Source organism: Lagenorhynchus albirostris, chromosome 7, assembly GCF_949774975.1.
Source record: "Lagenorhynchus albirostris chromosome 7, mLagAlb1.1, whole genome shotgun sequence".
Classification (NCBI taxonomy): Eukaryota; Metazoa; Chordata; class Mammalia; order Artiodactyla; family Delphinidae; genus Lagenorhynchus; species Lagenorhynchus albirostris.
This window is the reverse complement of record NC_083101.1, coordinates 397478-410643: the sequence shown is the minus strand read 5'-3', so window position 1 is coordinate 410643 and position 13166 is coordinate 397478. Positions and strand designations below refer to the sequence as shown.

The window sequence follows — 13166 nt, the reverse complement described above, 5'->3', positions numbered from 1 at the left end:
AGATTGCTTTGCTGCATTTTTGAGGCTACTAGTTTGGGGGTTTTCAGAGTGAACTTCTTTCCTTTCAGCTGCTGAATGATTTTGGGAGGGAATTTTATTTTCTCTCTCAGTTTTATTGTCGTTGGTTTCGTGCTGTGCCATATCCTGGGACCCTGTAGACTTTCCCCCGTGGCCCCGGCGGAGCCCAGGGGTCTCCTTGCACTCGGGGACCCTCAGGCTTGGCACCTGCTGGTTCCCACGGGTCTGGACGTGGGGCCTGGCACCTCCGGGGTGCCCCCCCGCTCCCCGCCCCCTGCTGGCTGCGGGTCGGGGCCCAGTGGGCTGGCCTGCATGGTTTCCTTTAACCCCGAGACCCTGTGGGGCGCATGTGAGCCTGGACCTGTCTCCAGTAGGGACTCTCTAGCCGCGAGGGTGTACCAGCCACGTGCCTGGTGGGCAGACGGGGCTCACGTCCACATGCCTGGTGTTCAGCCCACGTCACTTCCGCCGCTCCCCCGCCAGGCCCGCAGGGGCAGCCACTAAGCCGGAAGGGGACTTGCACTTCCTGCCTGTCACCTGTGATCTCTGACCTGTGACCTGGCAGGGTTGTGGGGGCAGGGGCAGGTCACGGCCACCCTGCGTTTCTGTGCCCCGCTCAGGGCGGTTCTTGAAGGGTGGGCACTAAGCAGGACGGGCGTAGGCGTTATATTGACTAACGAGCCCCCGTCTGGGCCCAGCGCGAAGACACCCAGGTGTTTGTGGGCACCCGCGTTGTCCTAGCCAGTGCTCACTTCTGTTGTCGTCCACAGTCCATTTCATTCTCGACTGCCCCTAGTTTGAGCTTGAAGATACGTATTTTTCTTGAAATAAGCCTTTTCGTCATAAAGAATATACGCCGATTAAGTTAACCCTGAAAACTGCACAAAGCCAAAAGGAGTCCCGGTGCCTCCTGTTCCCCCAAAGCTACGATTCTGGGTGTGACGTGTGTTCACTTTTACTGTGAACTGCCTTGAGCACCGTAAAAGAGAGCTGACGTGAGCACACACGAGCTGCTTGCTGGGACCCAGGCCCTGGCGGAGGTGGCCAGGCAGCTACGCGAGGGCAGCAGCCCTGAGGCCCTTCTCGTGGCCGGGCTTGGCTGGCCTCACGGGGCTTGTCCAGCAGGGAGTGTCTGTGGAGGATGTGCTTCTTGTCTCACTGGCCATGGGTATGCACAAAGCGCTTTGCTTGAGTCAAGTGTTCTCTTGACCTCCCTCCCCAGAGCGGGCCTGTGTGTGTTCACGGGTGTGTGCCTGTGTGAATCTGAGTGTCTTTGGGGGCGTGGTCAGCGTCCGGGTATGCTGTGTAGCACGTGTGTGCGACTCTGTTTCTAAATGGCTGCGTCTGGGGATTCTGAGCCTGTGGGTTCCTGAGCCTGTGGGTTCACAGGGTGGGTCCGTGATGGCTCTGCCTGTGTGGAGGTTTCTCCTCGTCTTGTCTGTACTGGGTGCCTGTCCTTCTTCTGTGCCCCAGGGCTGCCTTTGAGGAGGGAGCTGGCTGTGGCCTTGGCATTTTGCAACCCTTGGCAAGGCTGGCCAAGAGGTTTCATTGAATGAGCCAGCCCCGAATAATCGGCACTGGCTGGTGTCTGGCCGTGGATTGGGAGGCTGTGTCCCGGCATAGCCAGAGGCTGTGACGGAGCAGTGTCTTCCGTGGGTGTGGGTGGGGTGTGGCGTCTAGAGCCAGGAATTCCCCGTTAGGGCCCTGCACGCCCCCTCCCCCATCCCGCCACAGGGCGGACTGGCGGATGCTCCTCGGGGCCGCCCCTCCTGTGTCTGGGGCACAGCGTCTCCCTGCCCGACGCAGCTGCTCAGCTTGTAGACAGGTCTCTCCAGAGGCCTCGGCCCGTCTTCACTTAGTGAATCCAAGAGAACAGCAGCCTGATAATGCTCTCTGTGCTGTTGAGTCTGGGTGTGGACACGCACACGAACCTGTGCGAATGCGCCCTCCACCACCGAACACACACCACACGCTCCTTCCCCAGGGACTGACGGCCAGGCCAGGGGTTCAGAGCCAGCTGGGTTTGAGCACTCGGAGGCACTCAGACCTTCCAAGCACCCACAAAGTCTGCTCGCTCGTTTGTCAAGTGGCGCGAGGGGTTGGGTGGTGCAGAGGGTGGCCCTGTCCCCCCAGAGCTCAGTGTGGCCTGGGGGTTGGGCACGAAACAGGCCGACAAGCCGACAGAGTGCAGCTGTATAAGGGTGCGATCGTTGGGGGGCTGGAGACCTGTTAGCTGGAGCCTAAAGAAGGGCGGTATTGACGCCGGGACGTGGAGCCGAGAAGGAGCCAGTGAGCGCAGCGCTTCTCGGTGGGGCAGAGCAGAGGTGCCGCAGGCGTGGAAGTGACGGTGGGGGCAGTGGGTTTGGCTGGTGAGTCGGGGCAGAGGAGCGGCTTCCTTGGCAAACTTTCTGGAGACTGGGCTTTGGGGGCTCTGTGGACCACACTTAGCTCTGCAGCTGGGCCAGATGCAAAGGAGCTTGGCTGTGTTCCAGTAAAACTCCTTGAAAAGCAGGTGGTCACTGGCTGCTGACCCCTGAGCTACAGAGGGAGGGAGGGCCAGAAGCAGCTGGGCTCCCCAGGCCGCACAGAGGAGTGGGAATGGCCTGGGGGCATCGGGGCTGCCCTCCTGGACGGTGGCCGGGGGCGCTGGGGACGAGAGGCCGGTTCCAATCCAGATCTGGCATCCAGAGCCCAGCAGCCATGGAGACCGCCGAGGCCCTGGGTTCCCTCGTTTGTGAAGCGGGGGTGGGGGCAGGACCCACTGCAGGGGACACGGGTCATTAGCACAATGTCGGTAACGGGTCTGACACACTTGGTGCCTGTGGAAAACTGGGGCCTCGAGCTGGGCCAGGGCTGGGGGCAAGCGTCCTTGTGGGGTGGGGGATGCACGTCCTCGAGGACGCATCTGCGAGGCTCACAGCGGCGGAGGGCGAGCGTGTCCTGGGGCCCACCTGTCCCCCACGTCCTCAGCGAGCCCCTGTTCCCGCAGGGTCCCCCTTTGCCCGAGCCAGCCTCAAGAGCGGGAAGACGGAGAGCTCGTCGTACTTCCGCAGGAAGGAGAAGATGTTCCGGTTCTTCATCCGGCGTCTGGTGAAGGCGCAGAGCTTCTACTGGGTGGTGCTGTGCGTGGTGGCCCTGAACACGCTGTGCGTGGCCATGGTGCACTACAACCAGCCCCAGCGGCTCACCACGGCGCTGTGTACGTAGCCGGGCCCGGGCCCGCCCCTGCCCCCACCCCTGCCCCCGCCCCGCCTCCGCCAACCTCTTCTGAACCGCTTCCGGTCCACAACCTGTTGCTTTGGGATGCCCTGGGCAGGACCCCTGTGCTGACTAAAGTGCTCCAGGGGCCTCTGCTGGGGGCCTGGCTGTGCCCCAGGCCTGGGCTCCCCATCCCAGGGCTCCCCAACAACCTGGGCCCTGCTTCCGGGGAGCCTGGCTGATCTGGTTAGACCCCCATCCGTCGGGGTAGTGGGAAATGAGTGAGGGGTCTGGGGCACCAGGGTCATGTGTCCTCCGCCACAAGGGCTTTAGACCCAGGGAACGAGGGAGCCATCTGCCCTGGACCCCTGAGGAGAGAGAGTCCTGGCTCCCAGGGGCCTCCCCGGGCTCTTCTGCTTGTTTCTGCTTGTCTTCTTGGTTGGTTGAATCTGGGTGTGTCCATGACCAGGGATGCCTTGCAAGCCTGTGTCCATGAGCCTCAGGCCAGGCCAGGGGCTCTGGGTCATGACCTGTCCAGCCCTGGCTACAGTTCCAAGGAGGCAAAGAGCTGAGGTCCCTCCCCAGGGACCAGGCTGACCCTTCACACCCAAGGGCCCTGCAGGGCACGTGCAACTGAAGGTCTTGCTTTGTTGTCTTGCCTCACAAGAGCTCCGAAGACACTGCACGAAGGACTTCTGTCCTGCGGTCAGTGCTCCCTCCTTCCCCTTCCCCGGGTCAGCCACCTTCACCCTGCTTGTGTCCGCGGCTGATCTGGAAACAGCCTGTTCTGGGTCCCCACAAGCGCCTCCCTCTCTGCTCGGAACCCTGCGCGCCTGCAGTCACCTAGGTGGCCAAGAGAGCCATTCTCCAGAGAAGAACCGTCCTGGCTCCCAGTTCTGGCCCCTGACGGGCCAGCCACACTGAGCCTGGGCAGCTCCAGCTGGGAGCCTGGGAAGCTGCTGAAGGGTTCTTGTGGGTGGTGGACAGACGGCTCCACGGGCTGCTTGAAAGTGTGGGTGGGGAGGCCTGTGTTGGGGGTGGGACTCCAGGCTACTGTTTCCCAAACTTCGATTGAAATCTTTGCTGGTATAATGGGAAAGGGCAAAGAGAAAGCGGAAGCAAGAGGAGCCCAGGGAGCTTCTAGCAGCCAGGCTGGCTCCCCGGGAGAGGGCGGGTTACGGCACGGAGGGTGCATGTGGAACTGGTGCCCTGGCCCCTGAATCATGTGTCCTGGACCCATGGTTTGGTGGCTTGGGACGTGGTTTGGGACCGAATTCAGTGTCTGCCTTGAGTCCTCAGGCTGCAGTCTCCCCGCCCTTGGGGGCTGGGTAGGGCCCGGGGAGACAGGGCTTCCTCCTACCTCGGCGAATGGTGCGCCTGCTCCCTGGGGCCTCCTAACCAGGCCTTTTCTTCCCTCGGAAGAAGCCGGTGGCGCCCAGTCAGTCTTGTGGTTTCTCCTTGTTTCCTGGGCATTCACCAGCTGAGCGGGCTGGGGGTGAGCCGCATGGCCTGGTCGCTTGTCTGACATGCAGGAGCGCGAGGCTGGAAGTGTCCAGGTGCTGGGCCAGGCCGTAGGTATCCCTGGCGGGGAATCTGCCCCCTCACTGCCTTGCCTGCTCTGTGGTTTTCTGGAGACCCCTGAGCTCATCAGCATATTCCCCAGGGAAAGTGGCTGGAGGGAGGGGTGGGTCTGTGCTGCCTCTGGACACCTCTGCTCAGTGCCCTTGACAGCTGGGCTGAGACAGGCTGACCCAGCAAGGGAGGGCAGACCTTGCAGGAGGCAGACGCGGAGGTGGGGACTCCCCTTCTGGACCAGCTTCCTCAGAGCTCGCCATGGGACTCTGGCCTGAGGCTGGCCGCCCCGCAGAGAGCGGGCACTGTGCACCTCACTGTCTGCCCACCAAGCACACCGCTCCCAGTGCACCAAGGACCCCGAGACTGAGGCTTGGATGGTGAAGGAGGGATGGGAGTGGGTGCTGTCATCCCGTGAACCCCCAGGCCTCACGGAATGGACCTGACCACCCTCCCCTCTGTCCCCCCACAGCACGCTGTCCTCTTGTTATAATGCACACACTGTTTAACCTACCTGCTCCGCTCCCCTAGCCTGTAATCTTCTGGGGAGAGGGGTCAGCTGTCTCCCGGGCCAGCTCAGAGTAGTGCCAGGGCCTGCTAGTTGAATGAATGCTTTAGGGATGAATGTGTGAGCACCCTTTCTCGGCCTCTGAGGGGAGGCTGAGCACGTGAAGCTGAGGGTCTCCTCCTTGGGAGAGAGAAGGAGCAGGCAGGGTGCCGGGGGCTCCGCTCCAGGTGTCCCCTGTCTCTGAAAGCCTCCCCTTCGGCGGTTCCTGTGCTCGTTCATGCACAGGGCTCCCGCTTTGGTCTCCCGGGAGCAAGGTGGACACCCAGGCAGTGTCAGCTCCAAGGTCTGCCGTGTGTGTGGCTGGGGTGCCTGTCTCCGTGGTCTCTCCTCCCAGGACCTGAGCTCCTCTCGTGGGGCCTTGAGGGGCAGGGGCCCCGGGGCTTGTGTTCCCACTGCACTCGGGCACGGCTTTCCTGCGGTTCCTCCAGGAGGGCTGCTTTGCCGTCTCATTACTCGTCCCGTGCTCGGCTCGGGTGCCCTGGTGGTGGTTTTGACTGGTTTCAGAGGCCAGGCAGGAGCTGGTTGTCCACGTACTCCGGTCCCCTGCCCGAGACCTTCCAGGGCCGTATGAACCATCACGTGTGTGTCTGTGAGGCACGGTGCCCAGTGGGCAGTGGAGCTGATGTCTCTGCTTGTTCAGGGCCTCGGCTGCCGCAGACCTGCCCAGTGAGGCCGCTGCCTCTGTGCAGCACTTGGTGGAGAGCTGTGGGGGAGAGTAGATTTTGGGGTGTGCAGGGAGGGCAGGAAGTGTGTGGCCCCCTCTTCTACCATCTGTTTTAGCATGAGCTGCTTGAGGTCCAGTCTCCCAACCAGCCTGGATGCCAGAGGCCCTGGGGAGGCTGGGTGGGCAACTGCCTGGTGACTGGACCCCTCGGTCCCTGGCCCTGCATGGTGGGCTCTGCCCTTGGTGCTGAGCTGCTTCCCTGGCTCCCGTGCCCTGGGGTCAGAGGCTCACTGTCTGAAATGATAGGTGGATTCCAGCTTTGGGATGAGGGTCAAAGCCAGTGGCCTTGTTCTGACGTCTGGCATTCCTGTTTGGCGGCCCGTGAGTGGCCGAGCTCGGCTGCGTCTCCTGCGGTCTGTGGCCTCGTACCGCTTTTGGACTGTTTCCTCTTGCTCTGACCCTGCCTTATGCTCAGGCTGGGTTAGGGGTAGTGTCTGTGTGCCCTGGATTCGCAGCAGGTCCAGTGCAGCCTCCCTTCAGTCCTGCCAGCCGGGTCAGCCCTGCCGTGGTGGGATCCCTGGGCTGAGGCAGGCCCTGCTCACCACTGCTGCCTGCCCGGCCCAGCCTGCGGGAAGCGCAAGGCACCCCACCCACAGGGGTCTCTGTATGACTCCCCAAGGCCCCCAGCAAGCATGGGTGCCTCCTGGGAGACTCGTACTGCGGGGGCCTGGGGGTGTCAGGTGGTAGGGACACTCGCCTTTAGGGGGGCGAGCCTGCAAACATGGTTAAAACCCAACACGGTGCTGCTGTGCGTCCAGGGGGGTCAGGAGGGCCTCGCAGAGGGACAGGGCTTCTGGCCGGGTGGCTGAGGGATTCCGGCTGCCGTCAGTGCACGGAGCGCGGGATGAGACTGACGGCAGAAGTCTCACTCACGGGGGTTGGGCGCCCTCTGCCTGACGCCTGGGTCCTCCCCTGGGAGATTTGGGCCCTTGACCCGGAACTCACTCTTGAGCCCAGTCCTGGGAGGCTGCCTCTGTGTCCCAAGGCACTGGGCACTCAGCTTTCAAGCTGGAAGGAGCACCTCTCTGCGACACTCCCTGTCTGTTCGCGGGCTGTTCTGTCCTTGGCTGAGGTTGGAGCTCAGGGGCCACCGGCCAGGCCTGGAAGCCCCACCCTGGGTCGGCCCAGAGGTCTGGTGTCCTCCTGTCTGGGCTGGAGCCAGGTGGGAGGAGACACGAGCTAATCCCCCTCTTCTCCGGCTTCTCCTAGACTTTGCAGAGTTTGTTTTCCTGGGTCTCTTCCTCACAGAGATGTCCCTGAAGATGTACGGCCTGGGGCCCAGGAGCTACTTCCGGTCCTCCTTCAACTGCTTCGATTTTGGGGTGAGTGGGCCACCTCGTCAGGGACGCCTGCTGCGGGTCCAGACGGGTCCGCGGTGTCCTGGCCGGAGAACGCACGCACCCCTCCCACGATGCCGTACCCAGTGTGAGCTGGGGCCTGTGGAGCAGAGCCCGGGGGCTGGGGGACTGTGATCCCCTGTGGGTCAGAAAGGCTGCTGGCAGGCAGGGGAGGCCTGTCCTGGTCGGGCCCTGACTGGTGCGGGTGCTGGCCATGGGCAGCCTCCTTCCCTCCCTGGCCCTGTCTGTAGAGTCTCAAGATCAGCTTAAGGCTCTGTGGCCTCCTCCGCAGCTGGTGTGCGATCTTCTGAATGTCTGCTGTCCCGTGGAGGCTCAAGGGGGCCGTGGTCCTGACCCCTTCATTCCTGTGGGTCTGGTCCTGGGCACATGCAGCAGCGCTTCCTGGGGAGGCCGGAGGGGAGCAGTGGGCCTGGGTCCCTTCACCAGCCTCTGCAGGTGAGGGAGGCCTGGAAGGCAGGTGTTTCTGAGGCTCACTGTGGACGAGCACAGGGCCGGGCAGCGAAGAGTCCCCTTCCCTGGGCTCCTCCCTGTGTTGAGCCCAGAGCCTGGGGATGGGGTGCTGTTGACATCTGTCCAGAGGCTGAGTTCTGACCTGGTGGAGGCTCTGAGTGAGAAGCGGCCGTGCCACAGCCCGAGGAGGCCTTGCACCTCTGCAGACTTCTCAGAAGCCAGGGAGGAGGCTGGACCTAGGTCGAAGGAAAGCTTCGACTTGGGATGCAGTTTAACGTTACCTTTTCCTCTCTGCGCTGCAGTGCAGCTGACAGACAGTGTCTACGACTTTGTCAGATTTTCACGACGACTCACTTCATGCATGAATAACTGGAGACGTTGTGTGATGGGCCCAGGACTGCCCAGCTAGTGTGCAGGGGAGTCAGTGCTGGAGCCCGGGGTGGGCGTCATACACCCGCCATGCTGCCTGAGCTCTGGGCGGGGGAAGGCGGTGGCTGCCCAGGTGCTCTCTGGGACACGTGGGCACCTGCGATTTTCATAGATGGTTGTGGGGAAGCCAACTCTTCTACTCCTTTGCCTTCTTGGTTACAAAGAAAGCTGTGGTGCGCATAGGCAGAGGGGACCCAAAGAGGGGAGGAGACTTCAGAGTGACGGTGTGTGGGAACCAGCTAGGCCCCAGGGCAGGGGAATAATTTGCACACAAGCCAACAAAGTTTTCCAAAACGTCACAGCTTAAAACAAGCATCTATTATCTCAGTTTCTAAGGGTCAGGAATCCAGGCGTGGCTTTACAGGGTGCCTGTGGCCTGGGATCTCTCACACGTTTACGGCCCAGCTGAGGCCGGGGACGCAGTCATCCCAAGGCTTGATCAGGACTGGAGGGTTGCGTTCAGGCTCCTCACAGGCTGTTGATCGGACTCGCTCGTGGTTGGTGACTGGCCCCGCTTCCCGGTCCCGTGGCCTCTCCACAGGCTGCTTGCGTGTCCTCACCGTGTGGCAGCTCGTGATGCGAGTACCTGACGGAGGCTACAGAAACCAGTCTCAGGAGAGACAGCCGTCAGCCTTGCTGTTGTATTAACATTCGTCAGGAAGGAGTCGCCGGGCCCGCCCGCTTTTCATGGGGAGAATGCTACCCAGGGATGCGAGCACCAGGAGGCAGGGGTCCTTGGGGGCCGTCCCGGAGGCTGACTACCACAGTCCGCTGATCCAGTGTAAGATACACTCACCTCCACTCCCAGTTCCCCAGACGCATCCCATCACAGCATCAGCTCAGCGCCCCGAATCTCGTCATCCAAATCGGAGCCAGGTCTGGTTGAGGCTCCTACAGTTTCTTTCAATCTTAGAGCCGTGAACTGAGAGAGGCGAGCTATCCACGCCCACACCCAGTTTACAGCAGTGGGACGGGCAGGGGTAGCTGCTTTAGACCTTCCCGTTCAAAACGGGGCCAGTGGGATGCACAGGAGGGCCGGCTGGACTGCAGCCAGCACGTGTTGGGAAAGCCCTGACTCGTTCTGGGGCCTGGGAGCCCTTGGGCTCTTGGTTTTACCCGAGTCCCCTCTCCTTTCCGTGGAAGGTAGGGAACATTCGAGTCCCCTTCCCCTTCCGTGGAAGGTAGTGAACGTTCGAATCCCCTTTCCTTTTCGTGGAAGGTAGTGAGCGTTCGAGTCCCCTTCCCTTTCCGTGGAAGGTAGTGAACATTCGAGTCCCCTTCCCTTTTCGTGGAAGGTAGGGAACGTTCGAGTCCCCTTCCGTTTTGTGGAAGGTAGGGAACGTTCGAGTCCCCTTCCCTTTCCGTGGAAGGTAGTGAACATTCGAGTCCCCTTCCCTTTTCGTGGAAGGTAGGGAACGTTCGAGTCCCCTTCCGTTTTGTGGAAGGTAGGGAACGTTCGAGTCCCCTCTCCTTTCCGTGGAAGGTAGGGAACATTCGAGTCCCCTCTCCTTTCCGTGGAAGGTAGGGAACGTTCGAGTCCCCTCTCCTTTCCGTGGAAGGTAGGGAACGTTCGAGTCCCCTCTCCTTTCCGTGGAAGGTAGGGAACGTTCGAGTCCCCTCTCCTTTCTGTGGAAGGTAGGGAACGTTCGAGTCCCCTTCCCTTTCTGTGGAAGGTAGTGAACGTTCGAGTCCCCTCCCCTTTCCGTGGAAGGTAGGGAACGTTTCCAGCTGAGGTCTTCTTGGCCTGCTTCCTGCTTAGTAGAATTGTGGGATCCAAAGGCCTCATTTTGGTTTTTGCATTTCAACCCAAGCTGGTGATATGTTTGTGCATGTAAGCCTTTTAAGAGCATTGTGGGTGTGTTGTGAGCCTTCCCAGAGTTCAGTCCATTGGACGGAAGCCGTGCCCACAGCTCTCTTAGAGATGAGCCCTTCTCGGACTGAGCTTGCTGCTGAGATGACCAAGGTCAACACCCTCCCACGTCCTGGAGGACTCACTGCTTCGAGAGGCCCATTTGCGAGGCTCACCCTACATCCCTGGAAGGGCCGGAAAGCAGCTGAATATGCTCGGAGGCCCCGCCTTTGATCTTTTGGGATCTTCCATACCAGCCCCCACTGTGCCCTTGGCTTCATTTTTAGACCGTGCCATTTCTTTTTTTTTTGACCGTGCCATTTCTTAACGTTGGCCTTGTTTGGTCTCTGGAGAGGCTGAGCATCTCCCAAACTAGCGAGTTGTGGCTTCTCTTCACTTAGCAGCGCTTCCTCAGTTCCCGCCCTCCTCCCGCCTTGGGCCGCGAGCAGCGGGAGACGCCAGGCAGCAGCGCCGCGTGCACTCTGCTTGGACGGCGCCTCCACCAGCGCCCCAGCGCAGGAGGCACGTCTCCGCTGCCCCTGCGGCTGCAGCGTGGCTCTCTGCCCGCTCCCCTCCTTAGTTTCCTGTGCCCCCTCACTCTCCTGCAGGCCTCACGGGCGGCACCTTCAGCGTCCAGAGTCCTCGGAAGAGTGTGTTCAGGGCGCCTCAGGCCGTCGCCGCTGTGCTGCTTGGGGCCGCCCCCCGACTCCAGAGCCGCCCCGCGCCTGGGCACCTTAGTTCAGCAGCGCGGCACTCCTGCTTCCGAAGTCGGTATTGGTCTTTCCTTCTGGGTAACAAGTTACTCCAGGGCTTAGTGGCTTAAGGCAGCACATGTCCTCTCATTCTGGTGGGGGAGCAGTCAGGCTGTGACTCTCGGGTCCCTCCTGAGGTTCAGTCCTCGCAGCCCCCGCTGGGCTGGAGAGCTCCCTTCCAAGCTTGTGCTCGTGACTGTTGACAGACCTCAGAGAGTCATCCTCCGGCCTCACTCTGGCGGCTGCTGGCAGGCTCGGGCCTGGTCACGTGGGCCTCTGCACAGGCTGCCCCAGTGTCCTCACAACACGGCAGCCGTGGCCCAAGAGAGGGCCGAGAGCACGAAGGCCAAAGCCTCAGGCTTCTTGTAACTGTTCTCAGAGGTGCCAGCCCGTCACGTTTGGTGTGTTCTGTTTGCTGGAAGTGGGTCACTAGGTCCAGCCCACCCTCCAGGGGACGGGGGTGTACAAGGGGGGGGACCCGAAGCAGTGGGGATCATGGGGGCCGTCCTGAGAGGCCACCTACATTGTGAACCAATGCGAGCAAATTCTGAGGCTTGCTGGGAAATAGGAGACATGTTGGAAGCGTGACAGTGAGAAGAAAGCAGATTCCGAACACAGCAGGCCTCGGCCCCGGGCACGATCTGGGTGCTGCGTGACGCTAGGACGAACTGGTGGTGACTTTCGGGGGACCAAGGACAGACGCGGCCAGCTCGCTCCATTCGCTGCCCTGCTAGGGTCGTAGTGGGTGCAGCAGCTGTGAGCAGGTCTGAACTCCCCTGAATGGTGTGCTTGCGTCCAGGGGGGGAAACGTGCAGCGGAAGGCTGTGCATTTGGGGCGATGCGGAGCTGGTGCAGCCAGCAGACCAGACACGCAGGGTCGTGGACCAGCGCTAACCTGCAGGGACCGCTGCCCTGGCATAGTCGCTGTTGGTCAGGCTTGGTGAGGTGTTGATGTCGAGCTGATCCTGTTTGCAGCTGGTATGAAGTGGGTGGAAGTGACTGAAACCTTGGGTGATGTGTGAGCCCAGCGAAGCGAAAGGGAATTTAAGAGATCGACGTTCGGCAGTGGAGTTCTCCCCACCAGCTGCAGAAGCCAGCTTAGAGGGAGTGAGAATTAGCCACACGCGCGAAGGGCACACGAGCGCTCACGCTGACCGCAAGCCCGGGTGTGCCCCCTGAGGTGCCGTGGCCAGGGAGGGAATTCTGTTTGGCTGCCGTTGGGTGAGGGGTCCGCTGTGCTTCAGCCCTGCTGCTCTGTCCTTTCTGAGTCCCTCACGTGAGACACTGATGCTGAGGAGTGGCTGGAAGGAGGGGCAGGCCTCTTGCCCGCAAGTCCCGGTCCACCAACGTGGACGGCGCCCGGGATGACTGTTGGTGAAACAAGGGGCAGACTTGCGCCCATCTATCCTTGGTGGTACTTGCTGGCTCCCGCTGTTCAGAAGAAGACAAGATGCAGTTATGAACTGGAGCATCTCAGAGGTGGCAGGACCAGAAAGGGGATGTTACAAGGAAGCAGAGTCTGCTGGTCTGTGTGAGAGCAGCGTAACAGTCAAAGCTGTCGCAGGCGGTTTGCCGGCCCCAGAGGGTCACCGGGCTGTGATGGAGCACAGGGGAGGCATCAGACGAGGAGGCTTAAGGATCTGCCGGGAAAGCTGCAGCCCCACTCGCCCCTGTTCTGTGTCCTCCGGGTGTGTCTGGGTGGGGGAAGGGCGGTCACCTGTCTGCAGCTCCCGGAGGCGGCGGGGGCTCAGTGTGAGGCCTGTGCCTCCTGTCGCCTTCTGTGGCTTGAGCTGCAGACAGGGTGGGCGGGGCAGATGCTTACGGAGAGAAGCAGCCGCACGCGCGCCCCAGGCTGACTCATCTCCGTTGCAGGTCATCGTGGGGAGCATCTTCGAAGTGGTCTGGGCGGCCATCAAGCCAGGAACCTCCTTTGGGATCAGTGTGCTGCGGGCACTCCGGCTGCTGAGAATCTTCAAAGTCACGAAGTATGTCATCCGTGCGCTTTGGGGGGCGGGGGCGCAGGCAGCGTGGGAGCCAAGCCAACACGGGTGCCGTTCCTGGGGACGGGCGGCGTGGGTCTTGCCCTCGGCGGCCTGGAATCTCTTTCTGTGGGTTTTAACTGGTTAAAAACAGAAGACAGTCACAAAGCAGCCCACGCGAGCGAGGGCCACAGCCCACAGGACTTCGTGTCAGCCCTGGGAGCCCGTCTACCTGCAGCGCCATGTCCAGCCTCAGCACTGCCCCAGCA

The 13166-nt window shown here is 61.6% G+C and overlaps 1 protein-coding gene across 2 annotated transcripts in view; it reads left to right on the top strand.

Moving 5' to 3' along the window:
* CACNA1B (calcium voltage-gated channel subunit alpha1 B) overlaps positions 1 to 13166 on the top strand; it is a 193062-nt gene that overhangs the window by 67620 nt on the left and 112276 nt on the right. For both annotated transcript variants that reach the window (XM_060153244.1, XM_060153245.1), the window contains exons 11-13: positions 3008 to 3217; positions 7290 to 7402; positions 12791 to 12903. In XM_060153244.1, coding sequence (XP_060009227.1) covers positions 3008 to 3217; positions 7290 to 7402; positions 12791 to 12903 — 436 coding nt within the window. The remainder of the gene's footprint in view (positions 1 to 3007; positions 3218 to 7289; positions 7403 to 12790; positions 12904 to 13166) is intronic.